We start from the raw sequence: 14848 nt of genomic DNA, 5'->3' as shown, positions 1-14848 counted from the left end.
GTTTTTTTGGAAAAAATATATTTAACACGTAGAATTATCATTTTGTACATATATATATATATTACTCCATTTAACTAGAAATGTGCTTGTATGAGAAATGGCATAGCGAACCGGAAAATCCTATTAGGCAATTCAGCAACCCTAAAGCGTTTATGTTCTTAGATTCAGTCAGAAATCGCCCAAATGCCGTTCGGTTCGTTGGATTTTGAGTACACCTTGAATAGTTAAGTGCCGGCGGCATTATGTTTTATTTATAGTTAGTACAGTATTTTGCCAAAGGTAAGGTGTTTTTATTCCACATACAAGGTGACTCAGACGCCGGTACGGTGGCTGATGCAAGATTTCGTACGGTGCCATTATTTCGTAATCCTAAATAACGTTGGGTTGAAAACCGATTACAAAAACGCCTTCATTAAATTGGAATCAGGCCGCTGCGGTACCAGTTGCGAGCGGTACAGGCATCGATCGTTTCAAATAACATTATCAGAGTCGGTGTATGCGTTTTTTGTTTACTATTAGAAAAGAGTCAGCTTTGGTAGTCAGTATTTCGAGTCATAAGGCGAGTGAAAAACGACTTGTATGTAACCTCTTGAAAATCCCTTAACCGCACTCAGGTCCGGCAGAATTTCCACTCTGACAACAAAGAGGCTTATTGGCCCATTTTTTAGAGTAAGCCGTACGGACCAAACATACATAATATCAGCCAGCAAGTTCGGTAGTTCAGTATATAGTTACGCAGTAGATGTTGCTACCGGGAAATTTACCTCTAAGGAACACACGTGCTACTACGGAAATCCTGTTTTACTACGTGAGTGAAAATAGCTGGACTGTTTTGAATGTGCGTGTGCCGCCGGGCACTGTTAGTTTAAAGCAAATGAGTCAGTGTAGAGAAGAGAGCATGACGATTAAATTATTCATCGTCTTGGGAATTTTGACATTCTCCAAGGGCCCGTGTCAGTTATATCCAATCTGAAACGTGTTTCTTTTTATACAAGCATCTGTAGTGACTTGCGTAGCTTTTGTTGCTTTAACCTTGTCAAGTTAATTCTTCCTTGTAAACATGACTGGTTGTGTTGGATGTGCCGAAATTGGACAAGCCGTCACCCGACGGAAAAATGTAGACGATGATACTGTTGGTGAAAGTAAACTCGCCAGAGTTCTCACTGTTTTCGATCTAACTGCACTTGGCGTTGGAGCTACTTTGGGTAAGTCATGTTGTTTATTTAAACAGTATTTTTATAACAATTAATTTTTTTGGTTATTTTAAGCAGTGTTTTATCACAATTTTTTCCTTGTTTTTTTTTATAAATACATATATATTACCTTTCTTTTTTTATTGGTGTATTTTAGCAGCATTTCGTCGCATTTTTGTACCGTTTTATTGATAAAAATTACCGCATCTTATAGTTTCCTAAATTTTACTGACACTTTTTTTCCATAGGTGCTGGTGTTTATATTCTTACCGGATCTGTGGCAAAAGAGATTTCCGGACCCAGTGTTGTAATTTCATTCTTAATTGCCGCTATTACCTCAATTCTTTCAGGTAAAATTAGGTTTCTACAGTCAATAACCGCATATGTACATAACTTAACATGTAACTGTCTTTTAACTGTATGCTCTAGTCTAGGCCTATGTAAACAATATTTAACACAGGTCAAATCGCGATAGTAACATTAGTAACACGATATAGCAAGGTGAGATAAGATGGGACATTCTCATTTCTTGTGCGTTTTGGTAGTAGACAAAGATTATTTACAGAAATATAAAACCGTAGCCCTTAGCCTCGCGACTCTAAAATAACGTTGTTAACTGTTGAAAACAGTAAAACACAATTTAAAATTGTGGAATGTATCATGTACCTACAAACGCCAATACCATTCTATCTTACACCACAGTACTACTATACGTTTTGTTTAGTCAAAATTTGTATATAGGGATAATATAGTACTGCGGGGGAAGATGGGACACCTTGAGAACATTATATCCAAATATCCTGATCGTGTTTTATACAATTAACAACGGTTTATAGGAGTCGTAAGGATACGGTTTTATAATTCTTTGAATGTTCTTTGTTTACTACCAAATGAGACGAGAAAATAGAATGAAAAGGTGTCCCATTTTCTCCCACCTTACTGTACGAACTTTTGTATGCTACGATGGCGGTGTCTGCTATACCTCTGCATAACATATTATTAACCCAGCATTTCTTATCTTTGTTTTAAAATTTGCTTTCGTTTATAGGTCTTTGTTATGCCGAGTTTGGTGCTCGCGTTCCAAAGGCTGGATCTGGATACGTTTACAGCTACGTGACGGTTGGAGAGTGTTGTGCTTTTGTTATCGGATGGAATCTCATACTTTCATACGTTATAGGTACTTAATAACTTAGTTTAACCCTTTCACTGCGGAAGTCGTAATATGCCACACAAAAGTAAAGTCAAGACATTTTAATACGTATATTTACGAATAATTTTGCCCGCAACTGCAAAGTTACGAACGTTCTAAATCGTTTGGGTTAAAGCATGCTGCCACAAAATATGGTAATGACTTGTAAGTGGGTTTATGGGAGCTTGAAATAAGGTATCCAAGTAATAAACACAGGCGTTGCCCCGTAGGTTGGGGAAAGATGGGAAACATTTTTATTCTCTTTTATTGTCCCATTTGGCGTAAACAAAGAACATTTACAAAGTTATATAACCGTAGCCCCACAACTCCCTGTTAATTGTTAAAAACACGATCGGGGAATATGGGATTTAAGTGCTAACCCAGCTTACCCCGCAGTACTTTATCATTCATTCTTGCAATTTCAGGAGCTGCGAGTGTTGCTCGAGCCTGGACTGGAAACTTTGACGCTTTGATTGATAATAAAATCAAGACTTACATGTTAGAATGTTGTTCTATGGATGTACCTGGCCTGGCCGAGTACCCGGATCTATTCTCGTTTGTAATCGTGATGATTTTAACAGGTATTTACCCCATCAAAATTGTGTGCGATTATTAAAACCCAATTGTACATAAAAAGCATAAATGCTGCTATTTATTCATTTTTTATTCGACTAATGTTAACGAAAAATCGGATTTTCTGTTGGATTTGCCCTCTTTTTTTGTTAAAAGCGTTTTTCAGTTAGATATAGCCATTTGCATTGTTAACCATACCAGAACGCTCATTTGGACTTCCGCACACAGCGTACGCTTAACTTCCCTGCCGGTAGCTGTTCTTTACTATTATTATCAAAAGAAACAGAAACAAAGGAAGCGTTGGGTTGCTCAGTTTCCATTCATCCAATTGACGCTTTACCACGAACACCCTACGCGGCTGCTGATTGGCTTAAATTTAACCGACCGGGGGCGGGGCCAGAGGCGTCGTGTGACTGGTGTATTAAAGTCACGTGCCGTCGCCGCCTACAAAGTAACATATGGACTTATTGAGAGTCACGCGGAACTAAACTGGGAAATTGAGATCCTGAGCTATATGGTGCCGCGTTACACTCGTCCAACCATCCTAAACAACTGTACCATTTAAAACAAAGACTAAGTTTCGAATTACAAATACAACACCAAGCGTTTAACCTTGGAGTCGTGTTTGGAAATTCCAATTCCAGAAGCCGAATTGCTACTTACGCAGTGCATTCGAATAAAACCAGTTGTTATATAAAAGGGTAATATACTAAGATAGGACATCTCTAGAATAGCGTTGATAATTGTTTAAAACACGATTAGGAAATACGGTGATTTAGGTGCTAACGATATCCCATCTTACCCCACAGTAGTCTGTATTACTATATACAAAACTAGTACCCAAGTTAATCTTGTGTTTTGCACAAGTCACACTTATGTATAGCAACCATTTTTATTTGCAAAAGTCGAAACTTTTTGCTCGTTGCCTGTCTTGTTTTCATCAATTTGTTTATCAAGCTAATAGTCACAATAAGTCAATTGCCAAGCATTATTAAGGTCACTTGTAAACAACACTACACTAAACACGAAAACATGTTATGCAGTCTGATAACACTGCAGTGTTTTCTCAATTGTAAATCAAATTTGTTTTCGATAAGCCTGGTCGCTTAGCGTTGTTGGATAGTAAAACTCAAGGACAAAAACAAAGAGAATTATAGGCGCAAATTTAACTATGTGGTTATCCGTCAGTCAGTATGCAAAGTTTGCAACAAACCAGTTTAAAAAAGCAGTGTTTGACTGCCTAACTTGCAAACTGCTTAGTCGGGCCTAATGCGTGCTGTTTAAATGCCCTACGTTTTCCGTCTCTATAAGTCGTGCATAAGCATATAAGCAAGCCTCAAGGGCAATAAGGGCATTCGTCAATGTTAACTGGCGTGGGAATCGGGGCAACCGCGTTGCAGTCGGCCAGTCACTCACAGTGAAGCTTTGAAAAAAAACTCGCGCCCTGCGTCAGGCATGTACTGAATCTAGTATTGTAAATGATGTAACTTAACACTCTTGCGGGAAATTACTATGCTTGTCTCGTGCTTGACTAATTAACTACAATTTTTTATACAAACGGTTGTTTTACGCGCTAACTTTATATTACGCGTGTTTGAACATCAAACGTTTTGAGTGAAAAGTATGTACGCTTAAAAAATACATTTCTATTTTTTTTGCTCCTACTTAGTAGTCCGTGACAACTAAAAGGTGGTCTAAATTGTCAGCCATACGGTACAAAAAAAATTATCTACCAAGTTACATACATAGTAACTCATACACAGGCAAGAGGTGCATGAAACAAAACACACGTCTAATAACAACTGTATCATTGCCCTCTCACGCAATGGATACATAAGTTACATTCATTCGTTTATGAATTTCCATTTTTTCTGCAGCTCTGATCGCGTTTGGTGTAAAAGAGTTCGCGATGGTGAATAAAATATTTACTGTCCTTAACATCGGTGTGATTTTATTCGTGGTAATTGCTGGTATGACCAAAGCCGACTTCCACAACTGGGCGTGGACATTTGAGGAAATACAGGAATACGTTCTGTAAGTATGTGTGAGTGTGAGGGTTTTTAAACGTATGCGGGTCAAATATATATAGTAAGGTGGCGGTGGGGTGACATGGGACATGGGGTAAAATGGGATATTTTTTAAAACTTAAGGTGTCACCCAAAAACCGTTATATACATTTCAATTTTAAGTATTTGGCAATATGTGCCTAACTGTTCCACCTTACCCCACTATACAGATTGCTTTCTTTGGTCTAAAAACGATGACTTTATTATACCAACGTTTAGTCTGCTATACAGTACGAGCTTATGTTAATATTTATGCCTATTAGCTTTTAAACGTGGATCATGCTCCAAGTCCAAAGGAATGTACATACGAAGTATAGGTGTTGGGGAAAACGGGCCAAATCTTGCCAAAATCCAAGGTCCTCGAAAAAAAAAAATACAATCCAGCAAGGCTAACATATATTATAATTATTCTTATTGTTATTTGTTAACATTACCTTTTTTGCAGCTCAACAAACTCTAGCCCAATGACAAACTTCACCACTGTCGCAAATGAAGTTTTAGCCAATGTAACTTACGCACCATCGTTAAATGGCACAAATGGAGCCACCATGGCACAGCTTGCTATTGACTGGGCACCTTATGGAAATGGTGGTTTTCTACCGTTCGGTTTCTTCGGTTTGATTTCGGGAACTGCAACTTGCTTTTACGCTTTCGTTGGCTTCGACTGTATCGCTACAACTGGTAAGTTACTTCTAATGTACATGGCATTAGGATGCCATACCATACTATTTTTTTCTTGAATGACCGGAAAACGTTATACCACGGGTGTTAAACACCTCATGCCAGCTTACGAGTTACCATGTATTTTACTTTATGGGTGACTATTTTTTTAAATATATGTTAACTTGGACAACCCATTAGTGACCACTGGGTTGGAGCAATTGCCGTTAAGTGTCTTGCCCAAAGACACATACGGCAACAATGGTAGCAGAGACCAGCCTTGAACCCATTACCTTTGGGTTATACATGCAGGCACGCTAACTACTTTGCCACGGCGCTGTTCTTATTTCTAACAAGTAACAATTGTCATTGTCACAATCGTTATATATTTTTTTTTCACAACACAACATTTGTGTAAGGCAGTCAAGAGCATTTATACAACTTCGCTTAATTAGGTTTGCTTAAAATTCCACCATTGCTTATCATGTGCTTTATCAGTTTATATTATTTGCCACTGTTTTGGCCAAAGGCTATACTGAAAAGCTATACAAACTAAAACAGGTTACGTGTATTGGAATTTAAAACATTATCATTTTCTGATAACGTTTAACTTTTCACTTAGTTCGTATTTGATGACTAGAGTTTATAAACAAAAGCCGTAACTTGCACGTTAAATTATAAACCGTGTAAAATATAAAAAACACCAATTAATCTTTTATTACTGCAAGAAAATATTGTGTGGATTTAAAAGCCCAGACGTAGGAGCTAGAAATGGTGTTTGGATGACAGCTTCTTAAATAATTAAAACACGTGCGTAATTTTAATATCAAGAATGACATTTCACATACACCGTAGTGACAATACGACATTTCATATACCTCATATACATCGATCGTATTCAACACTATATTCGTATGTTTCCGCAGGGGAAGAAGCGATCAACCCACAAAAATCAATACCGATGGGCATTGTCCTTTCCTTAGCTGTATGCTGTATCGCCTACCTGGCTATCTCCGCAACATTAACACTTATGCAGCCTTACTTTTTACTGGACACTCTCGCACCTTTGCCGGTCGCTTTTGAAAAAGTCGGAATGGCTTGGGCAAGTTACCCTGTTGCTGTTGGTGCCATATGCGCACTGTCGACCAGGTAAGACTTGCAAATATGCCCGTTTAAAACCTGTTTTGTTATACAGTAGGATGGGGGAAGATGGGACACTTTTTAACATTCAAAGAAATATGAAACATGACTCTCGATCAGGATATCTGTATATTATGTGCTAAAGGTGTCCCATCTTCCCCCACCCTACTATATAAAGGGTAAGATACTAAAATGGGACATCTCTGGAATAGCGTTGTTAATTGGTGTCTACTGTCTACCAGGTAAGACACCTTATTCACACGAACTTTTAAAGCCTTATATGATTTTTAAACGTATCTACCATAATATCGGTTCTACGAATGAAGGAATAAATGTAACTTTTTTATTTGCACGTGCCGGGCAACGACCGTCGTTATAGCACTGGTATTCTATTTCACACACCTCGTATAGTAGGGTGGGGGGAGATGGGACACTTTTTCATTTTATTTTCTTGTCCCGTTTGGTAGTAAACAAAGAATACATTCAAAGAAATATATCTTATCACGATTTCCATAGACCGTTGTTGATTGTTTAAAACACGATCAGGATATTTAGATATTATGTGCTAAAGATGTCCCATCTTTTTCCACAGTTCTATATAGCTTTGTTTGTGATAGTTCAGTAACCAAGATAAGTCTTCCAGCGCACAACCCGCAATTTCTCCACGTTATATCATAAACAAATACTAATTAAAAGAAATGCAGTATAACAGCCTGATTCCAACTCACACGCAGCCTGTGGCAGTAACACAAGATAAATGAGTCGTATGAATGTGCAGTTCATTATCATTATGTTGGAAACGTGCCGTTTATCAAATACCATACGTTATGCAAATTCAATTTGCTTACGCATCCGGTTCTGTTGTTATCATTTATCTATTTATAATTAAATACAGATACAGCGATATAGTAGACTAGAGTGAGGTAGGATACAAGACATGTTTTCACTTATTTTTCTCGTCTAATTTGGTAGTAAACAGAGATATTTTGTTACAGAATTATGTAACCGTAGCCCCGCGAGTAGTAAGTCTGAAAGAGCGTAATTAATTGTTGAAAACACGGCAAGGGAAGTTGGATATTAGGTGCTAACAATATTCTTCGTATTAAAGTTATACCCAAAATATACAAAAATGAAAAACATTAATTTTTTTACAGTCTTTTGGGTGCTATGTTTCCAATGCCACGTATTATATACGCGATGGCAATCGACGGCCTACTGTTCAAATTCCTTGCTAAAGTTCACGACAAAACAAAGACCCCTCTCATTGCAACGTTTTTATCAGGAACATTTGCAGGTAACAGTGTATTTTCTGTATAAAATTTTAAAACAATTCTGTAGGTACCCCGTACTGATTATTTAGTGTGGATCGCTAATAACTGAGAATCATTTTTTAAAGTTTTTTTATGCTAATGTCCATTATATCTGTTATTCACATTTCCGATCTTTATGAAATAGTGCAAGCAACTTTTTAGCATTTTTCTCTAGACTCTTAATTGTTTTAGTATTGTAGTAGGGTGGGGTAAAATGGGACACCAGTAGCATACAATATCACAATATCCTGATGGAATTTTAAACAAATAGCAACGGCCTATGAGAGTCGTGAGGATACTGTTTTATAATTCTTTTAATATTCTTTGTTTATTACCAAATGGGACGTGAAAATAGAATGAAAGAATGTCCCATCTTCCCCACCCCACTGTACATACCAACAGCCCACCAGAATACGACTAAAGTTTTCATTACTTTTTCATGTTTAATATTTTCTGTGTCGGTTGTAATTGGAATTTTTTTCTTATAGGTATCATGGCCATTTTCTTTGACTTGAAAGAGTTAGTTGACTTAATGTCAATTGGGACCCTGGCTGCCTATACGCTGGTAGCTACATCTGTTATGTTACTCAGGTAAATATCATTGTGTTTTTCAAAATTATTTTGTCTTTAATCAAGAAGTAAAATTTGTGATATTTTCGATTCGTGATATTTTTGACCAATACTCACGCATCGCAATATTAGTAGGGTGGGGGGAGATGGGACACCTTTCGTACATAATATCCAAATATCCTAATCACAATTAACAACGATCTATGGGAGTCGTGAGAATACGGTTTTATAATTCTTTAAATTTTCTTTGTTCACTACCAAATGGGCTAAGAAAATAGAACAAAAAGGTGTCTCATTTTTTCCCACCCTACTATATGCAGGTCTCTATGCTTTCAATGGGAAATCGTGCTTGTTTTATTAATTCAACGAAACATGTGGATACGTAAAGGCGGTTCCTTGTTCTGTTTTGTGATAACGTTTCCAATTAATATGATAAGCTTCGTTAGAATACTTAATTCTTGCTTGTTGTGTCTATAACACTCTCCCATTGTTAACCATACGAGTATCTTACAATTTACATTATAAATACCACAACATTTTTTTTTTGTATTTTAGTTTACATTAACAAAGCTTATACATTATTAACATTGAGATGGGAAACGGGAATTAACAGCAAAAACGACAGTCTGTAAATGTTTCAATAAATTTTATGTTATTACAAGTCAAAAAAATGAACTGAATGTCAATTTAATTTTTCCCGCACGTTAAGAATAAATTAATTTATAGAACACTGAATAGAAGCTTGGTTACTAAACCCTAAAAGATAAGAACCACCTAACAGTATTAAAACGGATTACTAATTCTAATTAAAACAGACTACTAATTCTAACCCTAAAAGAACTAACACTACTAAAACAGATTACTAATTCTAATTGGAGGAAAATGTGCATAAAGCAAACATTTTCAATACGGAATATATTTTAGCGGGAGGATACTTTATAAAAACAAACAAAAAAGAGCATATAATTTATAAAACAAACACTTTCGTAAGGAAACATATTTTAGCGTTGAAGTAATATTGACATCGACACTCGAACTCCAAAGTCAAATTGCTTACCGGCTATAACATTAATAACCATATCATCGGTTCTACGAAACTTATCAAAGTAACTGTTCGGTGTTTCTCGGATATACTGACGACATGGGAACCTTGCAGTAGTATTGTAACAAATAACAATATTATGATATACTGTAGCTACAAAGCTACCTACATATCTCGCGGTTGCTTTGAGACTTGTTTAGGTGTTTCAGTAGGGTGGGGAAAGATGGGACACCTTAAGCACATAATATCTAAAGATCCTAATAGTGTTTTAAACCGTTAACAACGTTCTATAGGAGTCGTGAGGATATAGTTATATAATTCTTTGAATGTTCTTTGTTTACTACTAAATGGAACGAAGAAATGGAGTTGGTGTCCCATCACCCCGAACCCTACTGTATATTCCTTAAATCTTGTCCTGGTGTGTACTCGTATTGCTAAAACATTCTTGTTGCATATAAACAAAAGCAGCAGCAAAAAAAAATTAAATTCGCTGATAAAAAGTATGTAGGGGTATAGCTTATAAGATGACACACGTTTTCATTCTCTTTTAATGTCTCATTTAGTAGAAAACAACAAAGAAGATTTACAGAATTATACGACTGTAGTGTACGACTGTTTAAAACACGATTGGGAAATATGGGATGCTATTTGCTAACAGTGTCTCATCTTACCCCACCGTACTTATTTCCCTTTTTCGCCATTTTTAATAACTGTTATCATTAGTCTCTTATTTGAATAAATCTTGGTTGGTTTTTGTTAGCTGTTACTTCAGTAAAATTCGATCCATTTGTGTATGTTGATATAATCTAATAATACATGCGCCGTGGTTCGTTGTTGTTATTTCAGAACTCGCTTAAGCCTACATCCAATTAAAGCAAGCGTTCAAATCTAATTGCAGCATCGATTATTCAATGCATTCTATAAATAGTCGGATAAGCTTCTATAATATGCAATTGGCGGTTAATAATAGATTATACGTTTAATAATTACGACTGTCATTACCCCACACAAAGGTAAAAAATGCGTATTTTACGTCACAATCATCACAGCTGTCATTTTCTCCCACGTTGGGGATAATAAAGGTGCATTAATTTGTTCATTTAATTAAAACATATAAAAAATAGAGGTATAGACTATATAGTACTGTTGTGTAAAATGTTAAATGGTATATACTGTTAGCACCTAAATTCCCATATTTCTTGATCGTGTTTTGAACGATTAATAATGCTCCCTTTTGAAGTAGCGAAGCTACGCTTATATGTGTAATTTGTTAATATTCTTCGTTTATTTTTAAATCCAACTAGAAAAGAAAATCAAAACAGGTCCAGTCTTATCCCACCCTACTATATCTGAAAAGACGGGGTAGAATTTTCGGAAAAAATTAATTTGTGCATTTAATTTGGTAGGTACCAGCCAGATGCGGTTCCTGTAGCAGAAGAAGACTTCGACCTAAAAAAAGACGATCTCACGCCGATTCGTACCGAGGCCCGAACCGAATCCTTTGAGTTTGTAATGCTGGTCCGACCAAAGTCGTCTTTTCCAACGCCTATCATTTCTAAAATAGTAAACTGGTGCACTGTGATTTCCGGTAAGCTGTTTTATTTTATTTTTATAAACGATGCCATTAATTTGTAGTGAGAACTTTTGTTGGTTAGCGTTACAAATTTTAAAAAAGTTGCTTTTAAAAAAGTTGCTTTTTCTGTTTTTTTTCCCTATAACTTTAGGTTATTTTCGGTGTATTAGTAAATTATTTCAAAGTTCAAACTATATGTGAACCTTACAGTTAGGCACCTGAATGTGTTGGTCTCTGTTTGACTGTAAACAGTAAACAAATGTGCATTGAATTACTATTTATATATTAACATAAACTCAATGAAAACACTGTAAAACTTGAGTCTTAAAAAGACGATTTAACCAACTTTAAAAGCTCATTAAAAAAATAACGTTTTCTCCATCCTATACTCTCTGTAATTAACTAACATTCTTTTTTTTCATACAGCTCTTAGCATGGCTCTATTCAGTATAACTATTGCCCTTATTACTCAATTTGGTTGGAATTTTATTTTCATCATTTTTATTGTCATCTTCATATTGGGATCTATTGCACCTATCGTTGTTATTGCTCTTCAACCACAGAGTGGAAAGGAGTTGTCTTTCTCGGTAAGTTTCAATATTTTTTGGCTTAAAGTCCACGGCCATTGCTCAGTGGTTGAGCGTTAGCGTGGTAACTGAAAAATGCTGCCTGATGTTTCTACGGTTATAGGCGTATGTGTTCAACCCAGTGGTCACTAATGAATTGTTTGAATTGAAAGTCATACAGAAACTATTATCCATTAGGTTTATGAAGTTACTTACGAGATAACTAACAGGCCGTCTGTGTTTTCTACTAAATATTCACATGTAGTACTGTATGCTAAGATGGGATATCGTTAGCAACCAAATCCTGTATTCCCTGAACGTGTTTTTTTAACAATTAACAACGCTTTTGAAATGCGGGGCTACCAGTAAATTCGATAATTCTTTGTTTACTACCAAAAAAGACAAAAAAAGAGAATGAAACGTATCCAATCTCACCCCAGCCTACTATGCATGAATATGTGAACAAACTTTTACCCAGGTACCTCTTGTTCCATTGGTTCCTGCACTCAACATGTTCGTGAACATTTTCCTCATGATTTCGTTGCCCCCTTCAACTTGGTACAAGATGGTGATCTGGATGGTTTTAGGTAACTGTTTTTATATTTGATATTTTGAATAAAGGCCTATTCGTTTATTTCACACTCTACCCGTCTGTTTATTGTGATATGCTTGGTATTATTGAAAATGGTTTCGTTCCAATAACTTACAATGTTGTTTTTGCGGATATACTAATATAGTAGAGTGGGGGTAGATGGGACACATTTTCATTCTATTTTCTTTTCCAATTTGGTAGTTAACAAAGAACATTCAAAGAATTATAAAACCGTATCTTTACGACTGCTACAGACCGTTGGTAATTGTTTAAACACGGTCAGGATATTTGGATATTACGAGCTAAAGGTGTCTCATCCTTCCCCCACCCTACTATACGAATAAATATAGCTGAAACACAAGTTGTTTTGTGGCAGTACACGACTTCTAACTAACATTGGCAACCTACAAATTGTGGTTATGCTGTTGCTGTTTGATTTGGTTATTAATTTGTAACCTAGAAAACCCAACTTGCCAAACATTGGTTTAGTTTGTCGCGATTACAAAACACCCATATCAACAACTTGCAACTTCTTTAATGTGTGGCCATGTTTTAAAATGCAGTCTTGATAAAATTATAAACATTGATATAAATAAACATACACGACTAAAGCAGCTATGGCATACTGATGCGGTGTAAGAACAAGAGCTCGGGTGTTAAGCTAGACTTTTACTACTTAGCAACAACTTTTAAAGAAGTTTTGGCATGTGTTGTGAGTTGTGTAACAAAAATATTTGTACTAAGAAAAGATCTAGGTAGATTTCAGTGCGCTATTTAAAAGCTAAAGAAGAACTAAATTATTTAAACTTGGATTATTTTATTTTAAAAGTTATTATAAAAACTAGATTATTTAAACAATAGTTTTTTAAAACACTGTTTTTTACAGGGGCTTTGATTTACCTGTTCTATGGTGTGAGACACAGCGAGGAACATCCTGCAAACAAAATGGTTACTAACAAGAACGGTGCGAGAGACAAAGAGATGCAGCCTATGGACAACAGAGCAGATGGAGAAGGCGCTCTGCTAGAGAGCGAGCAAGTTTAAATGTTAACACAGTGATAAGACAGAGGCGAACGGCGTGGCGACAGTCGTGTGACGATCAGAGATCAGCATGACACTGCGCTCCGAGCGAATGCCTTTTGAAATACCTTACCTGGAAAACAAGTAAAAATGCCCAAAGTTCTTTTTATGTAAAAAAGTTTTTCTTTTCTAGTCACGGCTTGTAGTGAGTGCCTATAATGTGTACAGCGCCATTTGGTTAGTTGTTTTGTTGTGCCGCTATTTTTACCCGTTCTCTGCTTAACTTATTCTGTGCCCTTTTTTTGCTGCTTCATTTTTTTCACTCCGATGCTAGTGGGTTATCGTAATTTGTTTATTATGTTCGAACGGCCAAACTTCTCGAGATATAATTTTGTTTTGCGATTGGAACTGGTGTTTACCTCTTGTATTGGTATTGCTAGAAATAGTGCTACCGTATATGGTAGAGTATCTGGTTCTCTTGTTATAATAAAATTGAGACCTCACTGTATAGGTTGTGTTGAAATTTCTAGTGTGGAGCGTGGGAAAGATAGGACAGCTTTTATTTTCTCGTCGCATTTGGTAGTAAACAAAGAACATTCAAAGAATTATAAAACATTATCCTCGCGACTGCCATAGACCGTTGTTAATTGGCTAAAATGCGATCAGGACATTTGGATATCATGTGCTAAAAATGGGACGTCTTCCTCAACGTACTATTTGTCAAACTTTGGCAGATTCAAGGGTGACTACCATTGCGGGCGTATGTGTCGCCGGGCAATTGCTTCAATTCAGTGTACTAGTAGGTCGTCTAACTTGTTAGCCTTAGAAAAAGACAATCACTCGTAAAATTACATTGGTGGTAATAACTACTTTCGTTTCCCAGCCACGCAAGGATAAAGTAAGTTATATACAAAACCAAGATTACGATACTCAACAAAGAATTGAAAATGTAAATCTTAGTCCTTATTTATTGTCAACATCAAAAACGAAAACGCACACACAGATTACCAAAAAACTTGATTATAAAAATGCAACCCGGTTTGACATGTAATAAATTCGACAATACAGCTCTGTGCCTCTGTAGCACCTGCATATGGATCTTAGCCATGGCGCCCGCCATGATCTTAGCAATAGCATATAAGGAGAGAGCGGAGGTGCCTTTTTTTGTGCGCGCCACTACAGATTACTCTATGCGACTTTCGACTAAAGAAGCGCGTCGGCTCGTTGGTCTAGGGGTATGATTCTCGCTTAGGGTGCGAGAGGTCCCGGGTTCAAATCCCGGACGAGCCCAGTTTTTCCTATTACTTCGAAAGTACTTTAACTTCGTTTTCAATATTAAAGGAGATTCGCACCG

The 14848-nt window shown here is 36.5% G+C and overlaps 1 protein-coding gene and 1 non-coding gene across 2 annotated transcripts; both read left to right on the top strand.

Annotated features, from left to right (window-relative positions):
* The first annotated feature begins 966 nt into the window (after positions 1 to 966).
* On the top strand, positions 967 to 14002 carry LOC149735647 (cationic amino acid transporter 3-like). The gene is made up of 13 exons (XM_089878491.1): positions 967 to 1205; positions 1442 to 1543; positions 2242 to 2370; positions 2808 to 2963; positions 4833 to 4989; positions 5467 to 5702; positions 6608 to 6830; positions 7976 to 8115; positions 8620 to 8722; positions 11150 to 11331; positions 11743 to 11903; positions 12361 to 12469; positions 13361 to 14002. Exons 1-13 carry the CDS (start codon positions 1061 to 1063, stop codon positions 13516 to 13518), a joined length of 2001 nt encoding a protein of 666 aa, XP_089734617.1. The 5' UTR covers positions 967 to 1060; the 3' UTR covers positions 13519 to 14002.
* A 710-nt stretch (positions 14003 to 14712) lies between these two features.
* On the top strand, positions 14713 to 14784 carry Trnap-agg (transfer RNA proline (anticodon AGG)). Its single transcript has one exon. It is a non-coding gene; the product is annotated as a tRNA-Pro (tRNA).
* Positions 14785 to 14848: the final 64 nt, after the last annotated feature.

Source organism: Ciona robusta, chromosome 5 (genome assembly GCF_009617815.1).
Source record: "Ciona robusta chromosome 5, ASM961781v2".
In the NCBI taxonomy this organism is placed as follows: domain Eukaryota; kingdom Metazoa; phylum Chordata; class Ascidiacea; order Phlebobranchia; family Cionidae; genus Ciona; species Ciona robusta.
The sequence above is the reverse complement of the archived record's forward strand: the minus strand, read 5'-3'. Positions and strand labels throughout refer to the sequence as shown.